Genomic DNA, 26,445 nt, shown 5'->3' with positions numbered 1-26,445 from the left:
TTTAGAAGTCTCAACGCTTTGTGGATATTGAGTTGTCACGAATTCACTGAGTAAGGATGGCTTGTAGATGGGGGTGAGGGCTGAGGGAAAGATTCAAGGACTAAGCTCTTAAAACGAGACAGGCATTTCCACATGTAACAGTTTAAAAGAGGCTGACGGTCCAGGCCATCATCTGAAATCTGAGATCATCTGAAATGATCTCAGACTGGCTGTTAACCTTCCCTAAAGCTGCTTTTTAAAAAATTTTTTATTAGGATAGGTAGCATCTCCTTTGGAAGACACAATCCCGCGCTGCGGCTAACCCTCTCGGCTGGCGGAGGCCAGCACGCGTGTGTGCGGTCGCCCCCTGCGCCGCGGCCCCGGCTAGCCGGCACGAATCCTGCCCGCGCCAGGCGCTCCCTCGCAGCCCGCGGGGCGCGCGCGCACACAGGACCTGAGAGCGCGCTCCCGTCCCTCGCGAGCGCGCCCTCCTCTCCGCCCCCTCCCACCCCACGCGCTGGTCCTCCGCGCCCCCGCCCTTCCAGCGCTCCCACAGCCCGAGCGCCGCTCAGCTGACCGGCGGGCGCCAGACGCCGCGGCTTCCAGTTCGCGAGCACAGCTGCGGCGGCGCGAGCCTCTCACGCCGACACTCCCCCTGCGCGCCCCTCCCCCACCCGGGACCGGGATCGGGACCGACTGGGCGCGAGCTCGAGGCGGCTTCTCCGGCGCCGGGCGAGGAGCGAGGCTGCGGTGACGAGCGGCGGCTGCGCGGCCATGGGCGCGCCGGTGTCGCCCTAGGACAGGCGCGCGGAGACGGCATCCGGAGCGGCGAGCCTTCCCGAGAGGCGGCGGCGGCGGCGGCAGGAGCAGCGCGGCCGGGATGAGCGGGAGCGGCGCGGCGCCTGGCCCGAGCTCGGGCTCCTCCCCGACCGCCTGCCGCTTCGCGCACTACTTCGTGCTGTGCGGGATCGACGCAGACAGCGGGCTGGAGCCCGACGAGCTGGCGGGTAAGGCCGGGCTACGGCGGCGCGGCGGTCCCCTCAGGGACGCGAGGGACGCTGCGGGGACGCGCGGGAGGCGGGTCATAGACAAAGTCGGCTCCCGGCGGCGCCCGCTTTCCATCCGAACCGGCGCCCGGGCGGCGATTTAATGACATTGTTATTTATTCCGCGTGCAGGGTGCGCTGCTGAGCCTGCGGGCGTCGCGCCGCTGAGGGCGCCCGCCTCAGGCTTTGCCTCCAAGGCGCGGGGTTATTAATAACGGGGGCGGGGGCGGCGGCGGCCTCGAGAGCACGGCCCCCGCCCGGCACGCTCCCCCCCTCGCCCGCAGCTGCACGCGGAGGCGTCCGGTGAGTCACCGGGCGCGCTAACTCCCCGGCCTTGCCGCGATCCCGTGCATCCCACCCCCCACCCTCTCCGCCAGACTGCGAAGTTTCAGCCCTGGCACGTGACGCGGCGCTCAGCCCCCCCCCCCCGGGGGAGGCGGCGACACAGACCGCTGGGCGGCGGGGGTCGCGTCCACCGAGGCGGTGATGGCCTGCAGGGCGAGTGCAGGCGGGAGGCTGGTTGGACTTCATCCTTGACTGTTCCCGGTCTGCGCCCCTTCCCGCCTCGCGTTCGGCGATGACGGTGGAGTCACCTTTTGGAATGCTGTCTATTTGGCAGTGTCACGGGAGCTGGGGAGGACCTTTGATCGCTTGGGACTCGGCACGACGCTTTGTTGACACCACCTACACTGTCCCTGAGTTTAGTAGTTGGACCTTCGTCCCTCACTTGGGTGCACCGTGTGTTACTGCCGGGCTTTTCCCGGAGGGACACCGGTCCCTGCTCTTTACCCATTTGATGGCGCAGTGCAGGGCTGAGCTGGGAACCGATGCTGGGAAAAGGGGCCGTTAAAGGAAGATGGGGGGGCGGGTAATGAGTGCGCAGTGCCGGGAAGAGGCCAGAGAGAAACGACCCATTTCATTTTTTCACGCCTTTCTTTCTGCTTGCCTTCTTGGGATCTGAGTCTTGATTTTTTTGTTGTTGTTAATGGATGGGACAAGTGACATCTATCGCCTGAACTTTATCTGTGTCAGTGTTAAACACTTAGGTCATAGCTTTCCAGAACAGCTTGCTTTGGACATAGCATGCCTTATTGCTTGCACCAATGTGTATTTTTGTTTTCTCTTTTACTTTTTGGGGGGGGGTAATAGAGGGGACTGGGAAGGATGTAGTAAATAATAAACAATAGTAAACAAATGTGTTCAGCTGTAAGATACAGTACTGATCAACCCGTGTCTTAGCTAAGCAAATATCTTTTTAAGCCAGGCTCACAGCAAAACATTTTCAACAAAAACTGTAAGGCTAATTTTAGTTAAAGATTTTTAGAAAGGAGGGATGAGTACCAGGTTTTTCTGTATATGTAGTTATATAATCATGTTGTTTCTTCAATTAAGATTTCATGTACATATTAAGAATGGCTTTGTTAAGGGATATGAAGTTAGAAAACATGTCTGCAGAGAGATTTGGAGAGATTCCTCTTTAGGGATTGAAGGGATTATTTTATTTTTCTAGAGTCCTTTCTCCCCTAAACATCCTAATCATTTGTAGTAAGGGGTCACTTGGAGGCCTTTTGTCAGTAGTGACTGATGAAAGGAAAAAGCCTGTATTTTTTTCTTTTCTATTTGAAGTTTATATGCCTAGAAAAGCTAAAACAACACCTGTAGGTGTGGCCTGGGACTCTTCAGGCACAGTGCAGATGGCTTTAACAAAATTAAGCAGTAAAAAATTAATTTCTGATTCATTTTTTAGACATTAACTGGCTTCTTTTGGAATACTATGCATGAGTGTGGATGCTTGTTTGAGATTTCTGCTCATAATATTTGGTGTTTTGAAGTGATCCTTTTGTCTGATGATAATTTCAGTATCAGTGATTCATTCAACAAAGAGTTTTGAAAGGCTTAAGGTGTAGATTGTGTCCAGGCCCTGTGGACAGCTGTGAACAAAGCAGTCAAAACACCCTGCCGTAACAGTGCTTACATTTTAGTGTAAACAAATAACGAAAATATATAGTTTGCTAAATGTCAGTAAGTGCTATGAGGGAAAATAAAGCAAGGAAATGAGACTAGGGTAGTGCCAGAAGAATGGTGGGACGGTGGGATTGCAGATTTTAAATGAGATGGCTAGGGAAGGCCTCCCAGAAAAGGTGACCTTAGAGTAGAGCCTTGGTGGAGGTGAGGAAGCAAGCCATGTGGATTGTCTTGGGGAATAGCACTGCCGGCAGAGGAAACAGTGCATGCAGAGACGAGGTGGGAGAGTGCCTAGTTTGTACAGGTAACAGTAAGGAGGCCAAGGTAGTTGGAGCTGAGGGAGGAGGAAGGTAGTAGATGTGATCATAAAGAAAGGGGAGGGGAGATTGTGCAGGGCCTAATGGACAATTGTTGAGCTTTTACTCTGAGATGGGAAGCTACTGGGAAGTTTTGAGCAGTACAATGATGAGACTTGATGTACTCTCTGAAAGGATTGCTGGGCTGCCTTGTAGAGTAGACTATGTTAGGGGTAAGGTTAGAAGCAGACCAGCTGGGAGGCTCTTTTTTGGTATGTGAGGTGGGAGGTGTTGGTTGGCTTAGACCAAGGCAGTAGCAGTGGAGTGGTGAGAAGCTGGATTATTTTGGAGGTAGAGCCAGCAGGACTTGCTGATGAATTGGATATGGTATTCATATTCAAAGAAGGTGATCAAAGATAACTCTAACATTTTTGGCCTAAACAATTATAAGCACCTCTATTTACAAAAAGTAAGAAAACTGATAGAGAAGCAGTTGGGAAAAGATTAGTTCAATTTTGGACATCTTAAGTTTGAGATATCCATTAGACATTCAAATGGAGATGTCAAGTAGGCAAGGCATCTCTCAGGGGTCAAAATTTTTATATAGACATAAATTGAAAGCCATGAAATTGGATGACATTACCCAGGCAGTGAGTGTAGGTAAGAAAAGAGAAGCTCAAGGGTTGAATCCTAGAGACACTCCCAACATTCAGAGGTGAGGAGGATGAAGAGGAAACACCTGAAGAGATTAGGAAGTATGGCCAGTAAGGTGAGAGGAAAGCAAGAGAATGTAGCTGTTACTAGCTAACCATCTTCTTGACTGTTTCCACAGAGCTTCATTTGGGGAGGAGGACACAAGGCCAGTGGGTTAGGCAAATTAGTCAGGAGGTTGTTTCTGTTTTGCTGCATTAATTTCAAAGTTAAATATAGTTAAGTTTCTATTTTACTTTTATGGAACTGATCTATTTTTATCACACTGTTTCTTAGCAAGTTGTCACTCTGCCTGTAGAAAGGTCTAAGTTGACTTCTATTAAATATAAATTCTACTGATTGCTTTATAGACTTTTTCTTAACATATGCATGTTCCGAGAATTCACATTCTGCAGGTGGTGGAATAAATTTTGAAATTTATTGGTTGAAATAAATTTATTTCAATTGGTGGTTGAAATAAAATTAAGGACACAAGCCATATGATGAAGTTAACAGTTAAATAGACCAATACCTTATGATAAAGTTATCAGGGCTGTAGATTGTTTTTTATTTTTATTTATTTTTTTTTTAAGGATTTTATTTATTTATTTGACAGAGAGACAGCGAGAGAGGGAACACAAGCAGGGCGAGTGGGAGAGGGAGAAGCAGGCTTCCCCCTGAGCAGAGAGCCCGATGCGGGGCTCAATCCCAGGACCCCAGGATCATGACCTGAGCTGAAGGCAGTCACTCAAACAACTGAGCCACCCAGGTGCCCCTGTAGATTGTTTTTTAGACAGTCATCCTAGTGAAGCCAGCTTTACCAGCAGTGGAAAAGACGTCTTTGGTATGTATATATTTCATAGACATACACACACATACTCCCTGTATACTGGTATTTCCTATTGTCCTTTAGTTCATCTTAGCTGTTGTGTTTCTCCTACTCACTGTATATTTTTAAAATTAATTTTATCCATAAACAAATATGTCCCTTTAGATATTAAAGTAGAGATATTTACATTTTCTTTAAGTGTTAAATATATGAAAAAGGTTTCAAATTGATTATTGCATAAAGAAGAAAGGAGGTGTAAATAGAAGTTGTTGGAATTAGTTGACATGTAGGAAGGCAGACATCATTTTGAAATTTTCTTTTATGCCTCTCATTTCCTCTAAGACCTAGCTGTAGGAATTTACATGGCTTGATTTATAGCAGCAAATCTTTTAGGCAACAGAGAAATTAAGGACCTTTATTTAAGTAACGTAAATATGCAAGCCCCCAAGAGGGAGCTTATGGTCTTTGCCTCTCTCTTTCATAGTACCTTATACGTAGTGTTTAATAAATGAATGAGTATAAAGTTTACATATGAGTCCACAAATTGTGTGGTGGCCAGAATATTCTTAAAGCATTCCAGTGGTGGTTTGGGTTTAGTTCTGCAGAGGAGTATTGAAGTATGATGGGTGCAATCCCTGCCACAGGCCCTTGTTTAAATCTCTTCCTTGGTGCCTGTATTTATTTTTAGCTTTGATTTTCTTGGGTGTGGTTTCCAGAAGAGCTTTGGGGCAGTGAAGACCATGGTCTAAATTCAAATATAGTTAACCCTTGAACAAAAGGTGGGGGTTAGGAGCGCTGACCCCTCCAATACAGTTGAAAATCTGCATATAACTTCTGACTCCCCCAAAACTTAACTACTAATAGCCTACTGTTGACTGGAAGCCTTACTGATAACATAAACAGTCAAATAATGCATGTTGTGTATATTACATAATTACATACTGTATTCTTAGAATGAAATAAGCTAAAGAAAAAATAAGCTACAGAACTACTTTATTTGAAGATTTATTTATTAGAGCACTTGGACAAGTCAGGGGGAGGGGCAGAAAGGAGACAAGCAAGACTCCCTGCTAAGCAGGGAGCCAGACGTGGGGCTCAGTCCCAGGACCCCGAGATCATGACCTGAGCCAAAATGAAGAGTCTGACACTTAACTGACTGAGCCACCCAGAAGCCCGAGAAAAAAAATTTTTTTAAAGATTTATTTATCTATTTTGGAGAGAGCGAGTGAGCACACGTGTGTGGGGCAGAGGGAGACACTCTCAAGCAGACTCCCCACTGAGCAGGGAGCCTCATGATCTCACCACTGTGAAATCATGACCTGAGCAGAAATGAAGCCTCAGAGGCTTAACCAACTGAGCCACCCAGGCACCCCGAAAAGAAAACGTTATTAAGAAAATCATAAGGAAGAGAAAATACATTTACAGTATTGTACTGTATTTAGTTTTTAAAATCTGCCTGTAAGTGGACCTGCGTAGTTCAAACCTGTGTTGTTCAAAGGTCAGCTGTACAAAATTTGGTTGATACTGACCGTATCATACCACAATAGTTCTGAAAGGGACCTTAGACATCATTTACAGTGAAGAAACCAAGGCTGAGAGATTAAGGACCCTCTCAGAGAACACATTTGACTAGCAGCAGACAGCAGACTAGAGCCTAGTTGATCCAGTATACTGTGCTCCATAGTTATTTTATTTAAGCTTAGAAAAGAAATGAGCTTGACTTGAGTTTAACAAGCATCTCAGGCTTGTCTTTATTCCAGACTGCATGTCCTAGTTAAGACTGCTAAACTATGCCTTTTAAAAACTGGCCTGCTGTACAGGCTTTATGGGTTAGAGCTGCCCTGATCTGACCACCATTGGTAGTATCTTACTTGTTAGTTATCTTGTCATTGTTAATCTTAAAAATAAAACTGCCAAGTTATTTTACCAGGAAAAGTGGGTTTATTCAAGAATAGTGGAGAATTGCGATTCAGGACATGCAAGCAAGCTACAGCAAAACCATGGGCAAGTCTGGAGAAGAAAGTAGAGTACCCCTCTTTTATAGAGGAAAGAGAGTCAAGAGAGGCTCTTATAAACAAAAAGTCCATTGGGGTAAACCGGGAGTTCAAAATTCAGTGTCACTGAGTTGTGACAGTCTCTTACTGGCCGGGCCGTTGCCAGGCAAGGAGAAAACCTTCCCTTCTGGGGCTGAGGTAGTAGTTTGGATTTGCAAGGTCCCTTTTTCTGGGTTCTGCTAATGAAGTCTTGTGATGCGGTATGAGAGCTCCCCCTTCTGGCCTTTGGCCTCCAGTTTAGTGAGGTTTCCTTTTATACATTTCACACCGTCTGGCCCACAATGGATTATGTTTGGGAGTTTAAAAGGTTTGGCCTGTTAACTGAAAGGCTGGGGAAGAGAAATAAAAGGATCAGCCTCCATTCTAATGAGGCCAAAGAAGATTCAAGGTCTAGTTACTATGATACAGTGCTAACTTGATTTTAAAAATCCACTGGGAATAAAACTCTTTATAGTGAAATTGGCCCAGTAGTGCGTGCAGCTAAACTCTGAGTAATAACCCCAGGGCTCAGGCTTCTGTTCCATTGGTTAATGCAGGACATACCAGCATAGGGAGCTCAGAATATGAGACGGTGAGACAGAAAGGGAAAGGGGACGAGAGAAGGACATAAGTGTCTTTGGAGAAGAAGGTAATAGTAAGAGAAGGGAAAGAAAAAGGGGATGGGGTGAGACAGAAGAGGCTGGAGGAGTACAAGTAACATCTGCTGAGATATTGAGACAGACTTCTGAAATTCCTGAGTATATCCTTTTGCTTGTACTAATTCCACTGCTGGTCACAGATATCCTTGGAGTAATAAAAGTGTCTAGAATACAGTACATTATCAGTCATAATTTTCATGAGGCTTCATAGAGAAGAAAACATTTTCCTCTTCTGAAATTCATTGGAGGGTAGAGACAGTTTTCTTACATAAGATACTTTAGGAAACAAGTGCCATTATATCCAAACCCTTAACATTTCTGATTGATAACAACCTAAATTTTGTTTTTAGGAAAGCCATAACTAGCCAGTACACTTTGGATTAATTGTTTAATGTTAATTGTTTACAGTGTGTCAGGTTGTAGAGTACATAGTGACAGTCACCATTCTGTAAGAATCTACAATGAAATAGCAATAATTAATACTGCTTTCCGCATGGCAAGCACTGTGGTAAATGCTTCATAGTTATTGCTTCATTTAATCCTGGCAACCACCGTAGGAAGTGGCATTATCTTCTCTGTTTTGCAGGTGAGGAAACGGAGACTAGGGAGTTTTAAGTGCTTCACCCAGGTTCATATAGTATGTATATGGGAGGAGGGATGGACATAAGTGTCTTCTTATATTCTGAGCTCCCTGTGCTGGTGTGTCCTGTATTAACAAATGAACAGAAGCCTGAGCCCTGGATTGAAAAGTCTCTCTAGCGTGATTCATTCATGTCCATAACCACTACATTTGCCACCTCCTTAATAACATGCACTATATCATACAGATTGTAAAATCTACCAGTGTAGGGACCACATGGATAACCTTATAACTAAATGAGATTATCTTTTAACTTCTTACAGGAAAGATATTAAGAAGGAGACTACTTGGTCTTTATGACTTTCAGACCTGACTATTGTCTCTCTTTATGGTCAGCACGGGTAATGTCTCTTGCATGAATGAATTCCTTTATTCATTCATCAAAAAATTAGAAGAGTATATATATGTTACTTTTGTATTTATTAATGAATATATATAAAGATAAGATTTTACCATATAAATATAAGGCATTTACTACATAAATAAATCTTCCATCTTTTTAAAAATCTCTTTGCTCTTTTTACTGGGTTTTATCATCTGTCTTTTCTTAGCGTAAATTCTTATTTGTCCTTAGATGAGTTTATAGTTTTTTAAAAGGAATGTATGATTGCTTGTGAAACTATAATTAGAGCTGGATGCACAGTCAGAAGCCAGGAGTCCAATCCTGGCCTGTGACTTAGGACATCTGTGGGCTCAGTGTTTTCATCTATTTCGAAGGGGTTAAGTGAAGTGACTGATTTCTGAACATACTACTCCTCTCTTCCATGAGCCTGAACTTGTTTTTGAGTGGAAAAACTAAATGTATCTGTTTAAAAAAAAATTAATCCTAAACGAACAGAGTACAGGACTGATATATATCACATATGCCACATGAGGACCAATTGAGTAATTACAATTTCAGCCACAAGGAAAGGAAAAAAAAATCAATTAGTCTTTGCGTTCTCATACAGGAAAGGTGCAGTTTTTAATAAGCTTTTTGAAATATTAGTATCAATTCATGGACTCTCAATTATTATCTACATTGGCCCTTAGAGAGCCAGGGACCCATTTGAAATCACTGTATTAGAGAATCTCTTGAAGTTTATACTAGCAGTATGAATGATACTGCCAACTATCCACAAATGGGATAGGCAGCGGGAACTTAGAATAATTTTTTCCATGTAAAATTTTTCAGTAGCTCCCTTTGTATTTGGATTAGGATTCAAACTCTTTACCCTGTATCTTAGTTTGTTCAGGCTGTTATAATAGAATACCATAGACTGGGTGGCTTATAAATAACAGAAATTTATTTCTCACAGTTCTGGAGGCTGGGAGTCAAGTTCAAGGTGCTGGCAAATCCCATGTCTAGGGAGGGCCCTCTTCCTGGTTCATGGATGGCCCTCTTGTGTGGATGGGGTGAGGGAGTTCTGTGGGATCTCTTTTATAAGGAAGGGCATGAATCCCATTCATGAGGGCTCTACACTTCCCAAGGGCCCACCTCCAAATACCATCACATTGGAGATTAAATTTCAACATATGAATTTTGGGAGGGACACATATTTAGTTTATAGCCCCCTGGTTTGCAAAGCTCTTCATGATCTGTTCTTTGTCTACTTTTCCAACATTTTCTGGTTGGATCACTATTTCCTGCTATGTTGATTTTCTTGAAGGTCCTTAAAAACAGTAAGCTGTTTCTTGTCTCATGGCGTGTTCATCTTCTCTTCCTTCTCTCCCTGGAATCCTCTTTCTAGACCAGCATTGTCCATTATAAATATAATACGAGACACACATAGTTTTAAATTTTCTAGTAGCCACATTCAAAAAGGTAAAAGAAATAGGTGATATTAATTTTAATGATATATTTTATGTATGTATCTAAGATTATTTCAGCATATAATCAACATGAAAATTATTAATGAGATATTTAATAGCCACATGTGACTAGTGGCTGCCCTCTTGGATAGTGCAGCCCCACATCTTTGCAAAGATTGGCTTCTCATCATTTAGGTCTCTACACAAGTGTTACCTCCTCAGATTGGCCTTCCCAGACCATCCTGTATAAAATGGTGTTCTTCCTCCCCTTGCCTGCCCCACTCTTGCCAGGAACCCTACTTTATTTTCCTTATAGCACTTAATGGCACCTGACAATATACTATATAAATGCATTTGTTTACTTTTACTTTTTAATGTCAGTCTTCTCTGTTAGATTGTTGGCTCCTAGAGGGCAAGACCTTTGTCCTTTTTTTTTATTATTTGTATATACAGTGACCAAAATATTGACTCAAATAAATTGTTTGAATAAGTGAATGAGATAATTTTGAGACAATTTGAGATGGACAAAAATATTTTTCCTTTTCCTTTTATTACTGGCAATAAAAATCAGTATATATGATTTATGTGTGGGTTTTTTAACTTCTAAAATGGAAACTAGAGTTTTTTAAAAAATGAGAAACTTGAGGTTGATGAAAAAGCAAGAGAGTAGATGAATGATTAATTTTTTTTAAAGGTACATATCAGCTTTCTGGTGAGCTACAGTAATTTGTTACTAGCCTATTCTCTCAAAATCAACTATGACAAATAATCTTTTTTTAAAAAACAACTTTATGCAAGTAAGTATGCAGGTAACAGCAAGGTTTTTTTTTGTTTTTGTTTTTTAAGCATGTAACATATTTATAAAGTAATGCCAGGTGATGGCACATAAATGATGGGTAGTGTTTATGAAATTTCAGAAAATGTGCTAAAGATTACTTGTAGCTTCAGTTGTGATTTTAGAGGAATGTCTTAGGAAATTGCATTCATAGTTTCCTTCTTCATGGACATCCCACATCAGTTTTGGACTTGGTCAGCCAGGACAGTTCCTTTGTTTCTATGAAGTTTAATCCTCTAAATATTTTTTCCCCATGCATATTTTTTCTTAATTTACCTTGTATAGTGTTCTGTTCTGCCTAAGGCTTGACTTGTTAAAATGGCACATGTAAGGGTGCCTGGGTGGCTCAGTTGGTTAAGCATCCGACTCTTGATTTCTGCTCAGGTCATGATATCAGGGTTGTGAGATTGAGCCCTACATCAGGCTCTGTGCTAGGCATGGAGTCTGCTTAAGATACTGTCTCTCTCCCTCTCTCCCCCCACCCGCTTCCTCCTACTCTCTCTCAAAAAATAATAAAATAAAACACCATCTGATGACCTTTAGCCAGAGATTCCAAAAATTTTTAATATGAAACTTTTTCACATTACTTTTTAAAAAAATTTTATTTATTTTATTTGTCAGAGAGAGAGAGAGAAAGCAAGCAAGCAAGCACAAGCAGGGGGAGCGGCAGGCAGAGGGAGAAGCAGGCTCCCTGCTGAGCAAGGAGCCCGATGCCGGGACTCAATCCCAGGACCCTGGGATCATGACCTGAGCCGAAGGCAGACGGTTAACTGACTGAGCCACCCAGGCGCCCCTTTCACATTACTTTTCAAACAAAACAAGTGTAAGAAGCTAAGCAGTGAGAATTCTAGGAAAAAAAGTGGAGATATTTTATATGTTGCTGAGATGGCACATCATGACGATAAGCCGCTTTCTCAGGCATCCCTGCACCTTGTCTAAGAGTCTGTGACTTTTACTAATTTGATTCTAAATTAAATATTATAACTTTTAATTAACATGAACTTTTTGAATTAATACCTTTCATTTTTCTTTTATAAACTTGTATACATCACTGGTACAAAGGTATTTTTGAATTAATGCTTTTTTAGATGACTTTCAAAGGTAAGTACTAGCACTATTAAGTCAGAAGTAGCTCTAGGAAGTCACCTTTATACAATGAAGCTGTGAAAATAGCTAACATTTATGGAGCCATGAATTGTGGTTGGTAATTTATAAACATTACTTTAAGTCTTCACAATAACTTGGTGTTATTTTCCTCATTTTATGTGAGGTGTTCCCCAAACTCAGAGTTACTAAAAGCTGGGATTACCTCCCAGGCTTTCTGGCTCCATTGCGCCTTGCTGCCCCTCCAGATCCTGTAGACCAGCTGTCCTCAACTCGTGGGTGGTGACACATTAGTGGGCCTGCCGTTTCTGAGCTGAGTCACAGTAATTATTAACAGTAGTTGAAATATTGAGGTTGTAAATGATACAAGTTTTAAAATAAGTGGAATGGAATCAAGGTCTTCTCTCCAAACGATGCTGTTCTCACTCAGTTCCATTCTCATGTGCTTTTATTGGATGGAAGAGAAAGATATGGCATTATATGCACCACTGCGGTAATTGTGAATAGCCAATACAAAATGGGAAAAATACCTAGTTAATGCTACTGCTAAGCGACTGTTACAGATGAGCTGTGAATAGTTTTCACATATTCATACTCTCTTGGGAATACCACTGCAAAAGTAGTCCATTTGCTTCTCTTCCCTGTAGTTTTTTTTTTTAATTGTTCATAATCTGAGGACACACATGTTTTTCAACACTTATGCTGGTCTAAACAACTAGATACTTTTCTAGATACTTTTCTCAGTTATAAAATGTGACAGTGTCTTGGAAAGAGCTTTGAAGTATAGAGTGCAATAAAAATAGGTGAAATTATAATTTTAGAGTTGGAGAATCTTTTAAGTTCAACCCTGCTGCGAGGACCAGAATGTTGAATGCTTAGATATAGATTCTAAACTGTGAAACCCAGTTTAAAGATATTTTTAAGTAGTCTGTTTTCTAGATCCCAAATGCCTTGGGATGTAAATCCACCTGTTTTACGTAATTTTCTCCTGCCGAAGCCTGGAGGATCCAGGTTTCTGCTTTGAAGACCATGTTTTCTTGCCCTTGCCTCTTCTTTTCCAGTATAGCATGTTCTTATGGTCATTTATTTAACACAGGGACTTACTCTACAGTTTGAGGAAACAGTGTAGAAGTGATACATAAATTAAGTTTTTAACAGTCTTTTTTTTTTAAGATTGTATTTATTTGACAGAGAGAGTGCACGCTCATTCGTGTGCATATGTGTGCAGGGGGGAAGGGCAGAGGGAGAGGGAGAAGCAGGCTCCCCGCCGAGCAGGGAGCCCCGATGCGGGCTTAACCAACTGAGCCACCCAGGTGCCCAGTTTTTGACAGTCTTAATTCTTCTGTACAGTTTGGCACAAATTTGCTCAGACCAGGCTTTTTGTACATTTTTCCCCCTTAATCCTTTTTTCAAAGATCACCCTTACTTTCACGTTAGTCCTCATGAAGCCACTTCCTATTGGTTTTTAGTTGTCTCTTTTCTGTAAAGAAGAAGAAATACTCTTTTGATAAAAATTTCCAGTGTCATCAATAGTGAAGAGTTTTTAATGTCTAACTCCTCCAGTTACCTTCATCCCCAGCAGAAACTGGGTAGAGTTTCTTATTGTCCATGGCTTTTCAGGTTTAATACTTTGTTTCTAGTATGCCTTCAGTTTCTTTTTCTTTTCTCATGGTCTTTGAGAAAACAGGGACAGTCTGCTAGATCAACAATATTCTTTCTATGTAATAAATTTATATTACTCTTTTTTTTCTTTTCTTTTTGCTGTAGATTGGGACTAAAATAGCAAGGAAGGATTGTTTTCCTCTAGGTAGATGAGACAGGAATTGTGAAGGGGAGTGACCATCTCAGGCTCTTGTATGAGTCCCTGATTATAAGACTCGGCATCAGCGTATCAAATGGAATTCCATGAGAATCAGCTACAGACTTGCATAGGAATAGCTTGAGTGGCAGAAATTTAGGGTTGGTTATAGGTTTAAAGATTATGGATGATTCACTTCCAGGACCACAGTGCTTTGTTCTATTTTCTAGGTTAATTTCTCTTCACTTCAACTTTAACCCTAACCTTTAAGGAAATTTAAATGGCTGAGGTAACAAGATAACAGATTGTTTAAGAATGTTTCCCATCTCTTGTCTCAAGTGTATTCTTTTTCTTAATAAATAAACTTTTGTCTGGATTTCAAAATATTCTGGCTCAGCTCCAGGGAAATGAGCTTTCCAGCTTGACTTCATTTGCTTTGTGCCATTGTTCACAAGAACAATGACTGTGATTTCACAGTTTATTAAAACACAAGCATTGGTACCGCTGAGGTGATTATGCCAAAATAGGTTATTTTGTTTAGTTGTTCTCACTCCTGTCTGGCAGTGCTTATTTTTCCATTGGCACCCCTAGCTACCATTTGATTTTAAATAAATACGTGAAAGCTGTGTTGTGCTTAAATGTAAAATTTTGTGTACTCCTCAGTGAAGGATGGACAGGCCTCATTTACTATGAACTACTTGTAACCTGTCTTGTCCCTGGTGGAAGGAGCCAGTGGGGAGAGTGTAAAATATGGGTGTACGGAGGGTGGAAGACAGTAGAAAAATCACACCTCTTACTCCAAAAATCCTCTTTTCCTGATCTTACTAATCTTTCTGTCACCCTCTCTTCTACTTGGAACACAGATTTTATGGTTAGAGTGTGAGAATTTGTACAGAGATATCCAAACAAGTGTCCTAGGCCCTGGAGCTCCCACAGGTTTAATTCCCTGCTGGAGGAGTCATTATAAAATCGCTTGCACAAATGTTGCACCTACTAAAGTTTAACAAAGATTTACATTCACTCTTCCCTGGAATAAAGAAGAAGAAAGCAGGAGAAAAATTTAGCTTTTTCTGAATGTGGCCAAGAAGTAGACCTACTTTGTTGAATCATTAGGGGGCAGAGGCCTTGATGTGAAATGTCTGTTGACATGTATGCACATTTAGTATTTATTTCTGTGCCCCATTGAACTCTGTTGAATAGATCAGGTGACAGCTTTTATCTATCTGAAAGTCAGTCTTTGAGGGACAGCTGAAGCACTGGTGTCTGTGTGTGAGAGAGATTGGTGTGTTTTTTTTTTTTAATGTAAGAGAAGTAACTTCTTAAATTTCTTGCTTTTAAAAATAAGAAATTCTCCTGTAAAATTCAGATTTGCTTTGGGACTTAAAGGAGAGTGTAAATGGTTTTATTATTTTAGTAAATACAACTGAATAGTTTCTGAATGTCTTCTGAAATGAGATATAGTCTCCTCTCAAGTGTGGGAACTGTTTTATTCCCTCTTCCCCTGTTCCCTGACCTCTGCCTTTTGACCCTGCTGCTTTATGATGAGATTATGGGCCTTTGAGCTTTCCCCAGTGTACCCAAGGTTTCCTTACACAGCAACATAAAACTTTATGCTTCCTTAAAAGATATTCTCAAAATTGAGGAGAACATTCAGATTTAAATGTGGACATGCATTTTGTAAATATTTAAAAGTCTGTTCTTTTCTTCACACTTTCCAGAGTATCTGCATATTTTCTAATAGGAACTTTAAAGTTTTGTGGTTATTTGTATGACTAAATGTGTTTTTTCTTTTCAAGTAAAACTTTGTAATGTTATTATTTTGGAAGAGACTAAGAATTAGAGCTTTCTAGGATAAGGGAACCCAAGAGAGACCCAACTGTTTACTCCCCATTGTTGTCTATTAGGTATGAAAAGTTAAAATTTGGATTTAGAGGGTATCATGCAGGAGCAACAAATTGAATATTTTCAGAGAAAATCAAGGCATTAACCTGCTTGTTTTATAATAAATGCCTTTTAGACACTTTATTAGGTGCTTAAAATAGAGTAGGAAGAGAATCAGGGACAAACAAAGGAGATGAGCCCATTTGGTTTTGCTACCTGTTGGTAGTGCATATAAGAGGTTGTTTGTGGGGGGTTTTTTCTCCCAGACATTTTAGTAGGACTTTCTGAGAAATGTCTGTTTTACACACTGAAATATTCCACCAGGAGTGAGGTAAATAAAATAATTGGTTTGAAATAATAAAAGGTAGTAAGTGTTTTTTAAAAAATTGTGGCTTTTAGATTATAAAAGTAATGTATGCTCATTTTGAAAACTGGAGAATACAGGATTGCATTAAAGAAAACAATGATCACCTGTTATTCTAGAGGGGTAGAATTTAAAATAAAAATAGAAGTTCTGATTTCTAGTCACTAATTAGAAGACAGAGTAACCATTTTACTGAAGTTGTGTGGTTAAATGAGCTGAGCAATAATCTGAGAAACACAATAGCATTTTTTTATGTCGAAGTCATTGCCACTGATTTAGTATATGACATCTTTAAAGATCTCTGTAAATAATTATTGATTGAAAGACGAATAAATAAATGAAATGGAGTTGTCCATCTCAGGTGTTCGAGGGATAAAAATTAAATTCTTAGTACTTGCAACAACTTTTTTTTTAAACCAAAATCCTTTATACTACCAGTAATTAAGGTGAAATGGGAGAAGAAAGAATAGCTTTGAAACTGAGGAGTTTAATGCTAAAATAATCTATCACAAAATCTTTTTTCCCATTATGGGAAAGAAAGGGGAAAGCACTGGTGACAAATGAGATGGGAAGACAGAGAAAAGAAGCTAGTAAGCCAAAGAGGCAGTTCAGTGACAATTAAGGTAAACTCTTGATCTGTCTTAGTAGGAATCTGATTTAGTCACATAGCAGAGTGGAAATTTATTTAGATGGTATAAGATACCTCTGATGGAAAATCTGATTGTCTGTCTTCAGGTTGCTGGAAGAGAATAATATTTTAGGAAGGCTGATTTGACACTTGTCCCTCACAGCTCCTTTCCTGTCTCCCATTGTAGGGGCTGGGTAAACATTTCATGGTCAGTGCGGGCACTAACTGCAAAGAACACAGAGAAGGTCTGCAGGTTTTCTTCTCATGTAGTGGAGTAATAAGAACAAGGACAGTCTTTTATTGTCTTGCAGTGTTTTGGCTGTTGGTGCTTTTAGATACCTTCTGTAAATGACTTTACTCCTAAAACATACTTATCATGAGTTTCATGTGTAAACCAAATGAAGACCTTAAGAAAGCAAAGAAGGGACATTTATCATAGTAACTAGAAAAACTTATACAAGGGCAGATGTGCTTATCTCCTTTTCTTTAAATCTATCAATTTACTGGCATGAATAGGACTTTTGTTAGTAAGGACAGTGCTTTCTAAAAATTGAAACAAACCTTCCAAAAAAGAAAAATATACAAAGCACAAAAGAGGGAGCGAGAGAGAGAACCCTAGTTAGTTTTTATCTGGAGAGATATTTGCATTTTTATTTCTGTTATTTTTTAGGATGGGCTGAATTCAGGTGAATTTTATTTGCTAAAGTACTGTGACTGGCATTGGTTCTTAAAAAAATTTTTGGAGCATATAATGCAATAAAGAAAGTAAAGGGGCAAACTGTGGGGAAGAGGGGGCTTATTTTTTCCCACATCTGTGTTCCCACATTTTGTTTCTAGAACTAAATGTACATAGTACACACTTAAAAGATATGTAGGCTAGCTTGCTTTAAGTATTTCATGGAGTGGGAGATGAATTGGGAAGAGAGATTTAATCTGGCTTTTGGATGATTTTTCTGTCACAATGCTGTGGTTATAGGTCAGAGAGGACCTAAGAAATAAAGGAATTTGACTGGTTCACATAAGTTTTTTTAGGGGTGGGATGTTTAGGTATAATTTGAGCAGAGCTCTAGCTCCTTTTCATTGCAGTTCTTTATGCTCTGTCTATCCTCAGTGTTGACTTGACTTCCTTCCTTCAAGGTAATAAAATGGTGGCAGTAGTTCAGGCTGCACATTTGCATATCACACCTTCCCTAGAAGAGATTTAACTTTCCTCTTTCACTCCCCACTCACATCATGAAACACAAATCTTGGTCTTTGTGATCAGACCACTTTACGTCACGCTTCCCAGTGGCCCATCCTTAATTTATCAGTCTGGCAAGAAAGATGGGATTAAACTAGGGACCAGTGCGCCTGGGTGGCTCAGTTGGTTAAGCGACTGCCTTCGGCTCAGGTCATGATCCTGGAGTCCCGGGATCGAGTCCCACATTGGGCTCCCTGCTCAGCAGGGAATCTGCTTCTCCCTCTGACCCTCTTCCCTCTCATGCTCTCTATCTCCCATTCTCTCTCTTTCAAATAAATAAAATCTTAAAAAAATAAAATAAATAAACTAGAGACCAGAGTACCTGGGTGGCTTCGTTGGTTGAGTGTCTGACTCTTGATTTTGGCTTAGGTCTTGATCTCGGGGTTGTGTGATTGAGCCCTGCATGAGGCTCCATGTCCAGTACAGAGTCTGCTTTTCCCTCTCCCTCTGCTCCTCCCCCCTGCTCGTGCGCTCTTTCTCTAAAATAAATGAATAAATAAAATATATTTTTTAAAGATTTATTTATTTATTTGACAGAGAGTGAGCGCACGAGCTGGGGGAGTGGGAGAGGGAGAAGCAGGCTCCCCACTGAGCAGGGAGCCCAACATGGGGCTCGACCCCAGGACCCTGAGATCATGATCCAAGCCAAAGGTAGACACTTAACCAACTGAGCCACCCAGGCGCCCCGAAATAAAATCTTAAAAAAAAAAAAAAAACTGATTAGAGACAGTATGAGATGAAAACTAGGGCTGCTTCACAATGGAAGGGGAAAGGAAGTGGCTGTTGGGAAGCAACCTAACTGAATGCCAGACTATGAAGAAGGCTCCTTTTTTTTTTTTTTTTTTTTTTTTTTGGTTAAAGATTTTATTTGACAGAGACACAGCGAGAGAGGGAACACAAGCAGGGGGAGTGGGAGAGGGAAAAGCAGGCTTCCCACCGAGCAGGGAACCCGATGCGGGGCTCGATCCCAGGACCCTGGGATCATGACCTGAGCCGAAGGCAGACGCTTAACGACTGAGCCACCCAGGCGCCCCAAGAAGGCCCTTTGAGAGACAGAAAAGAGCCCCTGAAAAGTTTTGAACAAGAGAATGTCATGCTCAAAGCTATGCTTTAAGAGTATTACTCTAGATGAGGGGTGTAGAATGGAATTAAACTGGGAAGAAACTAAAAGTGGCAAAACCAATTAGGAAATCGCTATTCTGCAACTTTACTGAATGTAGTCTAATAGTTTTTTGTTGGACTCTAGTGTTTTCTATGTATAATATGTCATCTGCGAATATTGACAGTTTAACTTCTTCCTTACTGATTTGGGTGCCTTTTATTTCTTTTTCTTGTCTGATTGCTGTGGCTAGGACTTTCAGTATTGTGCTAAATAAAAGTGGTGAGAGTCGGCATCCTTGTCCTGTTTCTGATCTTAGAGGAAAAGGTCTTTTGTTTTTCACCATTGAGTGTGATGTTGGCTGTGAGTTCTCCCATTTATGGTAGGCTTTATTGTGTTGAGGTATGTTCCCTCTGAATGCACTTTGTTTAGTTTTCTATCATAAACAGATGTGGAATTTTGTCAAATGTAGAAAACTGTTAAACCAGAGGGAAGGGCTTGAATTAGGAGAGTGGCACTGGGAGTAGAGAACAGAGGATGGATATGAGAGTAGGACAGACATTGGATGAATTGATTTGAAAACTATTTTATGTGAGGTTAAAGGGGAGATGAGGCATATAGGACTGAGATTTTGGGCCCAGGCAACAGGGATATGGTAGTGTCATTCATAGAAGGAAGGAACACAGGAGGAAATAAGGAAGTAGGGGATGTTTAGGTCAATTTTGAATTTGTGGTAGTAATAATGCTGGTATAACTTTATTTTCCTTTACAGCAGGAGGATTAAAAGTCTCTTCTTCAAATCTTATTATGATAGAAGTGTTTATGTTAAGGGGTGTGTATACAAATAAGTGGTGGAGCTAGTACTTGAATTCAAGACTTCAGACCCAGAGTTCTATTTTCTTTCCATAATGTCACACTTACCTCTGTAGGCATAACTCATGAATTCTTTCCTTCCCACCCCCCTCCCTCCTTCCTTCCTTCCCTCCCTCCCTTCCTTCCTTCCTTTGATTGAGGAACCAAGAATGGGTGCATATTAATTTGAATCTGTGTTTTTAAACACAAAGTATAAAAATTCTATAATTAAGGAAAATATAGAACTAGCCAGATACAAGCTGAGACTTAGTTTTGAATTAGGATAGTTTGCTGGGCATTAATTAGTAAATAATTTACCTATTTTCTGCAGTGCTTAAGTTTGTAGCTAAAATGCACAGTTGTTTTTGTGACAGGCTTTAGTAGTGCATTTAGAATTCATCTGTATTCTTCAGCTACGAGGCAGTGAACCATATGCCCTTTGACATTTTGGAGTTTGTACAGCAAAAAACTGTCTAACCAGTGTGAATGTCGGCAGGTGTTTGCAGTGGGTTCTAGGCATTCCCACCTAAAATGTTCAGGTCATCTGGTACTACTCTAGAACTATGTGTACCAGTTGCTGATAATGCATCTGTGGTGCTTACTCTAGAGCCTGGCAGGATGTAATTGCTCAGTTGACATTAGCTATTATTCTCATTAACATAATTGATTGGAGATAGCCTCAGACACTTTGATGAGATTTAAGTTGTTGATGAAACTCTCCTTCAATTCCAAGACAATCCCTGGGGTTGTGTCCTTTTTTTCCTAAGGGATAATTTTATCCGTTAAAAAAATAGATAATACATTCATTTGGTATCATTTTCAGAAGATAGAAGAAAATTGTGTTAAAAAAATGTATCTCATCCTTTCCCCTAGCCTTTCAGTTCCTTTCCCCAGACATAATCATAGTTACCACTTTCTTGTGTATGCTTCTAGAGGTATTCTCTGCATTCCATGACATGTGTTTTAATTAATCTTAGATTATACTCTTACCTTTGAACTTTGATATATTTCTCTTTTACCCATGTTTTTGCCTTTTTACCTCACTTTATTTGGTAACAATGATAAAGGTATTGCTCAAATTATATTTTTTATTGTTTAGATCACATCAGATACAGTCCCTAGTTTGCAGTTGGCATTCATGTTCAGAGATGTTAAATGAATTGCCTAGGTTTACATTACTAGTGGCAGAATTAGAACCAGAAGGAAGGTTCTTCTGAGTCCAAATCCAGGCTTCTTTCATTACAGAGGAACTTAGCCTTTCTCTTGTGTCAAAGAGCCCACCTGCCTAATTTGATGGAGAGCAATGCACTTATACCTAAAAAGATAGTACCTGTCAACTAATTATCACCTGATTGCCAATATTATCTCATCTTCATCCTCCTACCTCCTTATGCCTACGAGTCGCTACAGTATTATTTTGTAACAAATCCCAGATTTTATGTCCTTTCATCTGTAATATTTTAGAATGTGTCTCTAAAGATAAGGACTCTTCTATGTCCACTTTAATAAAATGAATTTTGATTTTCTATTTAATCTTCAGATCTTAGTTACAATTTATGTGTTGAATAAATACTATGAAATGCCTTAGTCTCATTAACCAAATGCAATAATTAAATCAAGAAGTAAATTTTATGTGTGCTTTTAACATTTTTAAAGTAATATTGGCAAAGGTGTTGAGAAAGTAATTATTAAAAGTTATTCTAGCTCAGAAATTTAGGAATCTTAAAAAGGCTCTTTTAGCACCTTTGTTATAAATAAGCTTCTCAATAGGGTTGTTTCATTATATTAGTTAACTATTGTTGAGGGTCAAGATTATCCTAAAATACAGTGCTCAAAACAGATGTTTATTATCTTGCATACTTTGTGAAGGTCGGGAATCCAGGAGCAGCTTAGCTGGGTGCTTCTGGCTTAAAGTGTCTCTTAAAGGTTGCACTCAAGCTGTTGGCAGGAGCTGTAGTCATCTCAGGGCCTGGCCCAACTCTGCCTGAAGAATCCACTTCTAAACTCATTTGTGTGGTTGTTAGCAGGCCTCTCTGTTCCTCACCAGTTGGGCCTCTCTGTAGGCTGCTTGTGTGTCCTAATGATGTGGCTGCTGGTTTCCCTCAGAGCAAGTGATCAGAGAGAAAGGGAGAGAGAGAGACCCATGATAGAAGTCAAAAATTTTTACAGCCTACTCTCAGAAGTGACATACCATCATTTTTGCCCTATGCTATTGGTCACACAGACCAACCCTGCCTGGTACACTGTGAGAGGGAATTCCATTAGGCTGTGAGTACTGGAGGCAGGGTCATTGAGAACCATCTTGGAGGCTAGCTACCACACTGATTTGAGCAATATTAAAGCTTTTAAACCTTTGATTTAGGACTTACAGACTTCAGGAACAATTTTAAATAGAGTATACCAAAGGTGTAGTAGTGTGCAGGATTTTAAAGCAATCTGTATTTTAAAGAAATAATACAAATCTATTTTGAGAAGCAATGTTGCAGAGTTTGAGCATGGATGGGCTTGGGAGCTGGCCTGCTTTGAACAAGTTACTTAAATTCTCTTTACCTAGTAATAATAGTACTCTTAACGCCTCTTGGGATATGCTGGTCATATGCTTAGAACAGTGCCAGGCACATAGGAGGTGTTCAGATATTATTATTTTTATTGTTAAAAGAACTTGAGAATACAAGTGAACTCAGCTGCTTCTATATCTGGAATATCCAGTAGAATGTTGAAAGTTGAGTCTGGAGAGATGGGCAGGGACAGTGTGCTCTGGGAAGGATGAGCCTTCACCTCTGATGGCTATGCAGAGTTGATTTGTATTTGTGCTGTTGCTAACCCTTGGCAATTAGTATTTATTTTAAACTACTTTGTTTAAAAGAGTGGTTAGCTTTTGTAGCACTTCTCTGTCCGTTTTTGCTTGGGTGGTAACACCTGCATTTATGCTTCAGATGCAGCAGTACAGGGCACACAGGTGTTCTTTTCTTTCCTCTTTTTAAAATTTTATATAATAGTCCTAATTTGAAAGGGAAGTGATGGTGGTATTGCTTTTTAAAAACAGAAAAGGAAAATGAAAAAAAAAAAAGAATGAAAAGGGTTGTAGTGGAGGGGAACTGAAAAGTGCTTGATAAATTATGTAAGGAAGCATTTGGCTTTGGTCAGAAATTTAGTTGTTAGCCAGCTGCAAGCAAACCCATCTGGCACACTTTTTCATTATTCTTCTGAAATATTCATGGTCTCCAACAGTCCCTGCCTTGTTTTCCTTTAGATCCTCACATATTCTCATCTTCCGGTAGCCAATCTGGAGTTGCAGTGAGTTGCCCTTGTTTTGTTTCCTTGTTGCTGTGAATGTAATCAATAAAGAATAGACACTCAAGAAAAGTTTATATATACTCAGATCTCTTACAAAATAAGCTGTGGGACAAATGAAATGAAGGATTTGAGAACAGACTGGCTAAAATAATCGCTACAGTTAATTATGCTTTAAAGTATCTTACTTTAAACATCTATGAATTATGAATCTCTTCTGATTATTAAGCAGTACCCTTCATTTTTATTAAATTTTATTTTGATTTAGAGAGCATGTGATTAGTAAACTTAAAATTTTTTATTTATAAAAGACATTTGCATGTTTCTTATTAACATCCTGGAGATCTCTTGAAATCATTTAGTATGTGGATCACAGGAGATCATAAGTAATCCTTTTATATTTTAAGATTAACTTATTTTACTTCAGATCATTGATAATAAGATTATTATTTAGCATTCAAAAAAAAGTTCTGAAAATTGGTCTTATAAATTCCTCTCAAAGCTCATGGGAGTAACTTTTTTACTCAGTAGTAACTTGAGATTCACCTGGTTATTTTTACTTCTTTTTTTTAAGAAGAAACTTTGCCACTATTTAGGAATGTCTTCGATGTTCAAATATGATTTTCTGCCATTAGCTCCCTGTTTTACATGAGAAGAGAGCCCTCTTTTTTTTGTTGTTTTTGTTTTTGTTTAAAGGAGGTTAGCAGTTTGTGTTTATACCAACTGCTGAGATTTTACCTAGTTGACTAAGATTTTAAAAACAGTGGGGTCAGTCTTATCATTTTTATAGGTTAACATTGTGACAGCAGTGTTGAAAAATAGGGGCTGTTTGTATCAAATTTGTATGATATGGATTCTAATGTTTAAGTCTAATCTTACTTTGGTTTTTCTTCTTTTAGCTTTGGCTCTTTTGTCTGCTCTGGCTTTGCAAGATGAAGAAACATAATGTCTTTATTGGGGTCATTGCTTCCCAGAAACCTGGCTGACTTTAATGGTCAATAGGACCCATTTGCCACCTTTTTAACAAAGGATCCGAAGGCCTTGCAGGCTGCCCATCTGTCTTGGGAAGCTTTGTGCAGCCAGTGTGCAAAAAGAAGTTTTACTTGGCAGAAGGAAGCCTTTTCTACATAAGTATTTAGAATTTGTAAAAAACAGTTTCTAGGTAAATACTTAAAGTGTATTTAGTTTTGTGCTATATTACAAGTTACCTGATTTTGTCCCCATGTTTAGAAAGAGGCAAATTGGACAGAATTAGAATTGTTTTTTTTAATTTATTTTTATTTTTTAAAGATTTTACTTATTTATTTGACGGACAGACGTGAGAGCACAAGCAGGGGGAGCAGCAGAGGGAGAGGGAGAAGCAGGCTCCCAGCTGAGCAGGGAGCCCGATGTGGGACCCCATCCCAGGACCCTGGGATCACTGACCTGAGCCGAAGGCAATCGCTTAACCAACTGAGCCATCCAGGCGCCCCAGAATTAGAATTATCACTAAAGAAATTGAAGCTATTATGCAGCAGTTTTAGAGTAGAAAGAAACTGAAAATTAGTTGCTCTTATCACGTATTATTTAATTCATTTTATTTTTCTTTAAGACTGTCATTTCCCAGATCATATACAACTACAAGCCATTTATTTATTTAAAATTAAATTTGTTCTGGGGCGCCTGGGTGGCTCAGTCGGTTAAGCGTCTGACTTCAGCTCAGGTCATGATCTCAGGGTCCTGGGATCAAGCCCCATGTCAGGCTCTCCGCTTGGTGAGGATCTCCCGCTACCCCTGCTTGTGCTCTCATCTTTCTCAAGTAAATAAATAAAATCTTTAAAAATAAAATAGGGCGCCTGGGTGGCTCAGATGGTTAAGCGTCTGCCTTTGGCTCAGGTCATGATCCCAGGGTCCTGGGATCGAGCCCCACATCGGGCTTCCTGCTCGGCGGGGAGCCTGCTTCTCCCTCTGACCCTCCCCCCCTCTCATGCTCTCTCTCTCTCAAATAAATAAATAAAATCTTAAAAAAAAAAAAAGAAACCGAAACTATGAATTCAAGAATCAGATGTTGGCTAATAAGATTTAAAGGATGAGATTCTTTTTTTTTTTTTTAAACTAAGCATCAAGTCTCAGGTAAGCCTCTTTAGGGACAAACTGTTATGGTTATATGGAGCAGAAATTATTATTTATTTACATATGCCTGGAATTGGAGTATATTTTCTTGCTGTTTCTCTATCCCATGTGTGGGTAAGGAGATGCTTTGCTGTGCTTTAAATTGTGTTTTGTTTTTTCCCCATGACGCTCTTATATTAGTGTGTAGCAGCTATATGTTTATGACTCAGAGCCTCTAATATATATAGATTCTTTTTGGTAGCTGACCTTTTTTCTTCATCCTTTGTGTATGGAGTTATCTTTTCAAATCCCTAAACCTGAGTGGAGTTTTGACAAAAGGCTCCAGCTAATCTCTTATTCCATTTTCTCATGCAAATACTTTTGTAATTCCAGTATTTTTTTCTGTTGTCTTTGCTGGGTGAGATGAGTTCACCAAGGCTAAGTACCCCCCCAACATACATACTTTTTTTTGGTTGGGAGGGGACTGGTTGCAATTTCAATAGCACGGACAGGGTAAGCCTCACTGAGAAATGATCTTTGAACAAATACTTGAGGGAAGTAAGGGAGTTAGCCAAGTCTCTAAGGGAAATCTGGAGCCACTGCAGCATTTGAACACAGTAGAGACCCCTGACTTAAGTTTTAAAAAGATAAATCTGACAGTTGTATAAAGACTAAATTTAGGGGTACAGGGAGATGTGTTAGGAAGCTTGAAGTAATCTAGATGAGATATAATGGCAGCTCAGAACAGATGGTGGGATATGATCAGTTTCTGGATATATTTGGAAGATAGAAGCAATAGGATTTCATTACCAAGTGGTGGGGTGTGAGCAATCAGGGGCGCCTCCAAAGATTTTGACTTGAGCAACTTGAAGAATGGAGTTGCCATCAACTTAAATCGGAAGACTGTGGGTTGCACGGGTTAGAGAAGGAAGGGGTGGTGCAAATTAGGGATTCAGTTTAAACATGCCGAGTTTGAGATGTCTGTTAGATATCTTGGTCAAGTATGCAGTAAGATGTATAAGTTTGGCTTAGAAAAGACTGAGCTGGAATTCTAAATTATGCATGTATTTAAGTCCTTGAGACTAGATAAGATCACCGAGGGAGACGCTGTAGATAAGAGGAAAAGGGCCAAAGATAGTTCTTGGACAATCTAACATTAAGACTGTATCAATAAGCACACTTAAAACATTTTAGGTACAAAATTGAGAGTATTTTTTAATGGATAGAATAGTAAAGAAGATGGCAACAGCCTTTGGAGTATCTCTCTTTTTCTTCCCCCTCTTATAAAATTCTTAAATTTTTTTTTATTTAGTAGTAAGTTCAAGGTCACAG

At 40.2% G+C, this 26,445-nt stretch overlaps 1 protein-coding gene across 1 annotated transcript in view; it reads left to right on the top strand.

Moving 5' to 3' along the window:
* The first annotated feature begins 859 nt into the window (after positions 1-859).
* The window catches only part of DENND5B (DENN domain containing 5B), a 187,613-nt gene continuing 162,027 nt past the window's right edge, over positions 860-26,445 (top strand). The window contains exon 1 of the mRNA XM_028113302.2: positions 860-986. Within this exon, the coding sequence (XP_027969103.1) occupies positions 860-986 (127 nt within the window). The remainder of the gene's footprint in view (positions 987-26,445) is intronic.

Source organism: Eumetopias jubatus, unplaced genomic scaffold (assembly GCF_037043125.1).
Source record: "Eumetopias jubatus isolate StellerSeaLion01/CBP00866 unplaced genomic scaffold, mEumJub1_p1.0 scaffold_8, whole genome shotgun sequence".
In the NCBI taxonomy this organism is placed as follows: Eukaryota; Metazoa; Chordata; class Mammalia; order Carnivora; family Otariidae; genus Eumetopias; species Eumetopias jubatus.
Note: the sequence above shows the minus strand (reverse complement) of the source record. Positions and strands in the feature narration are given on the sequence as shown.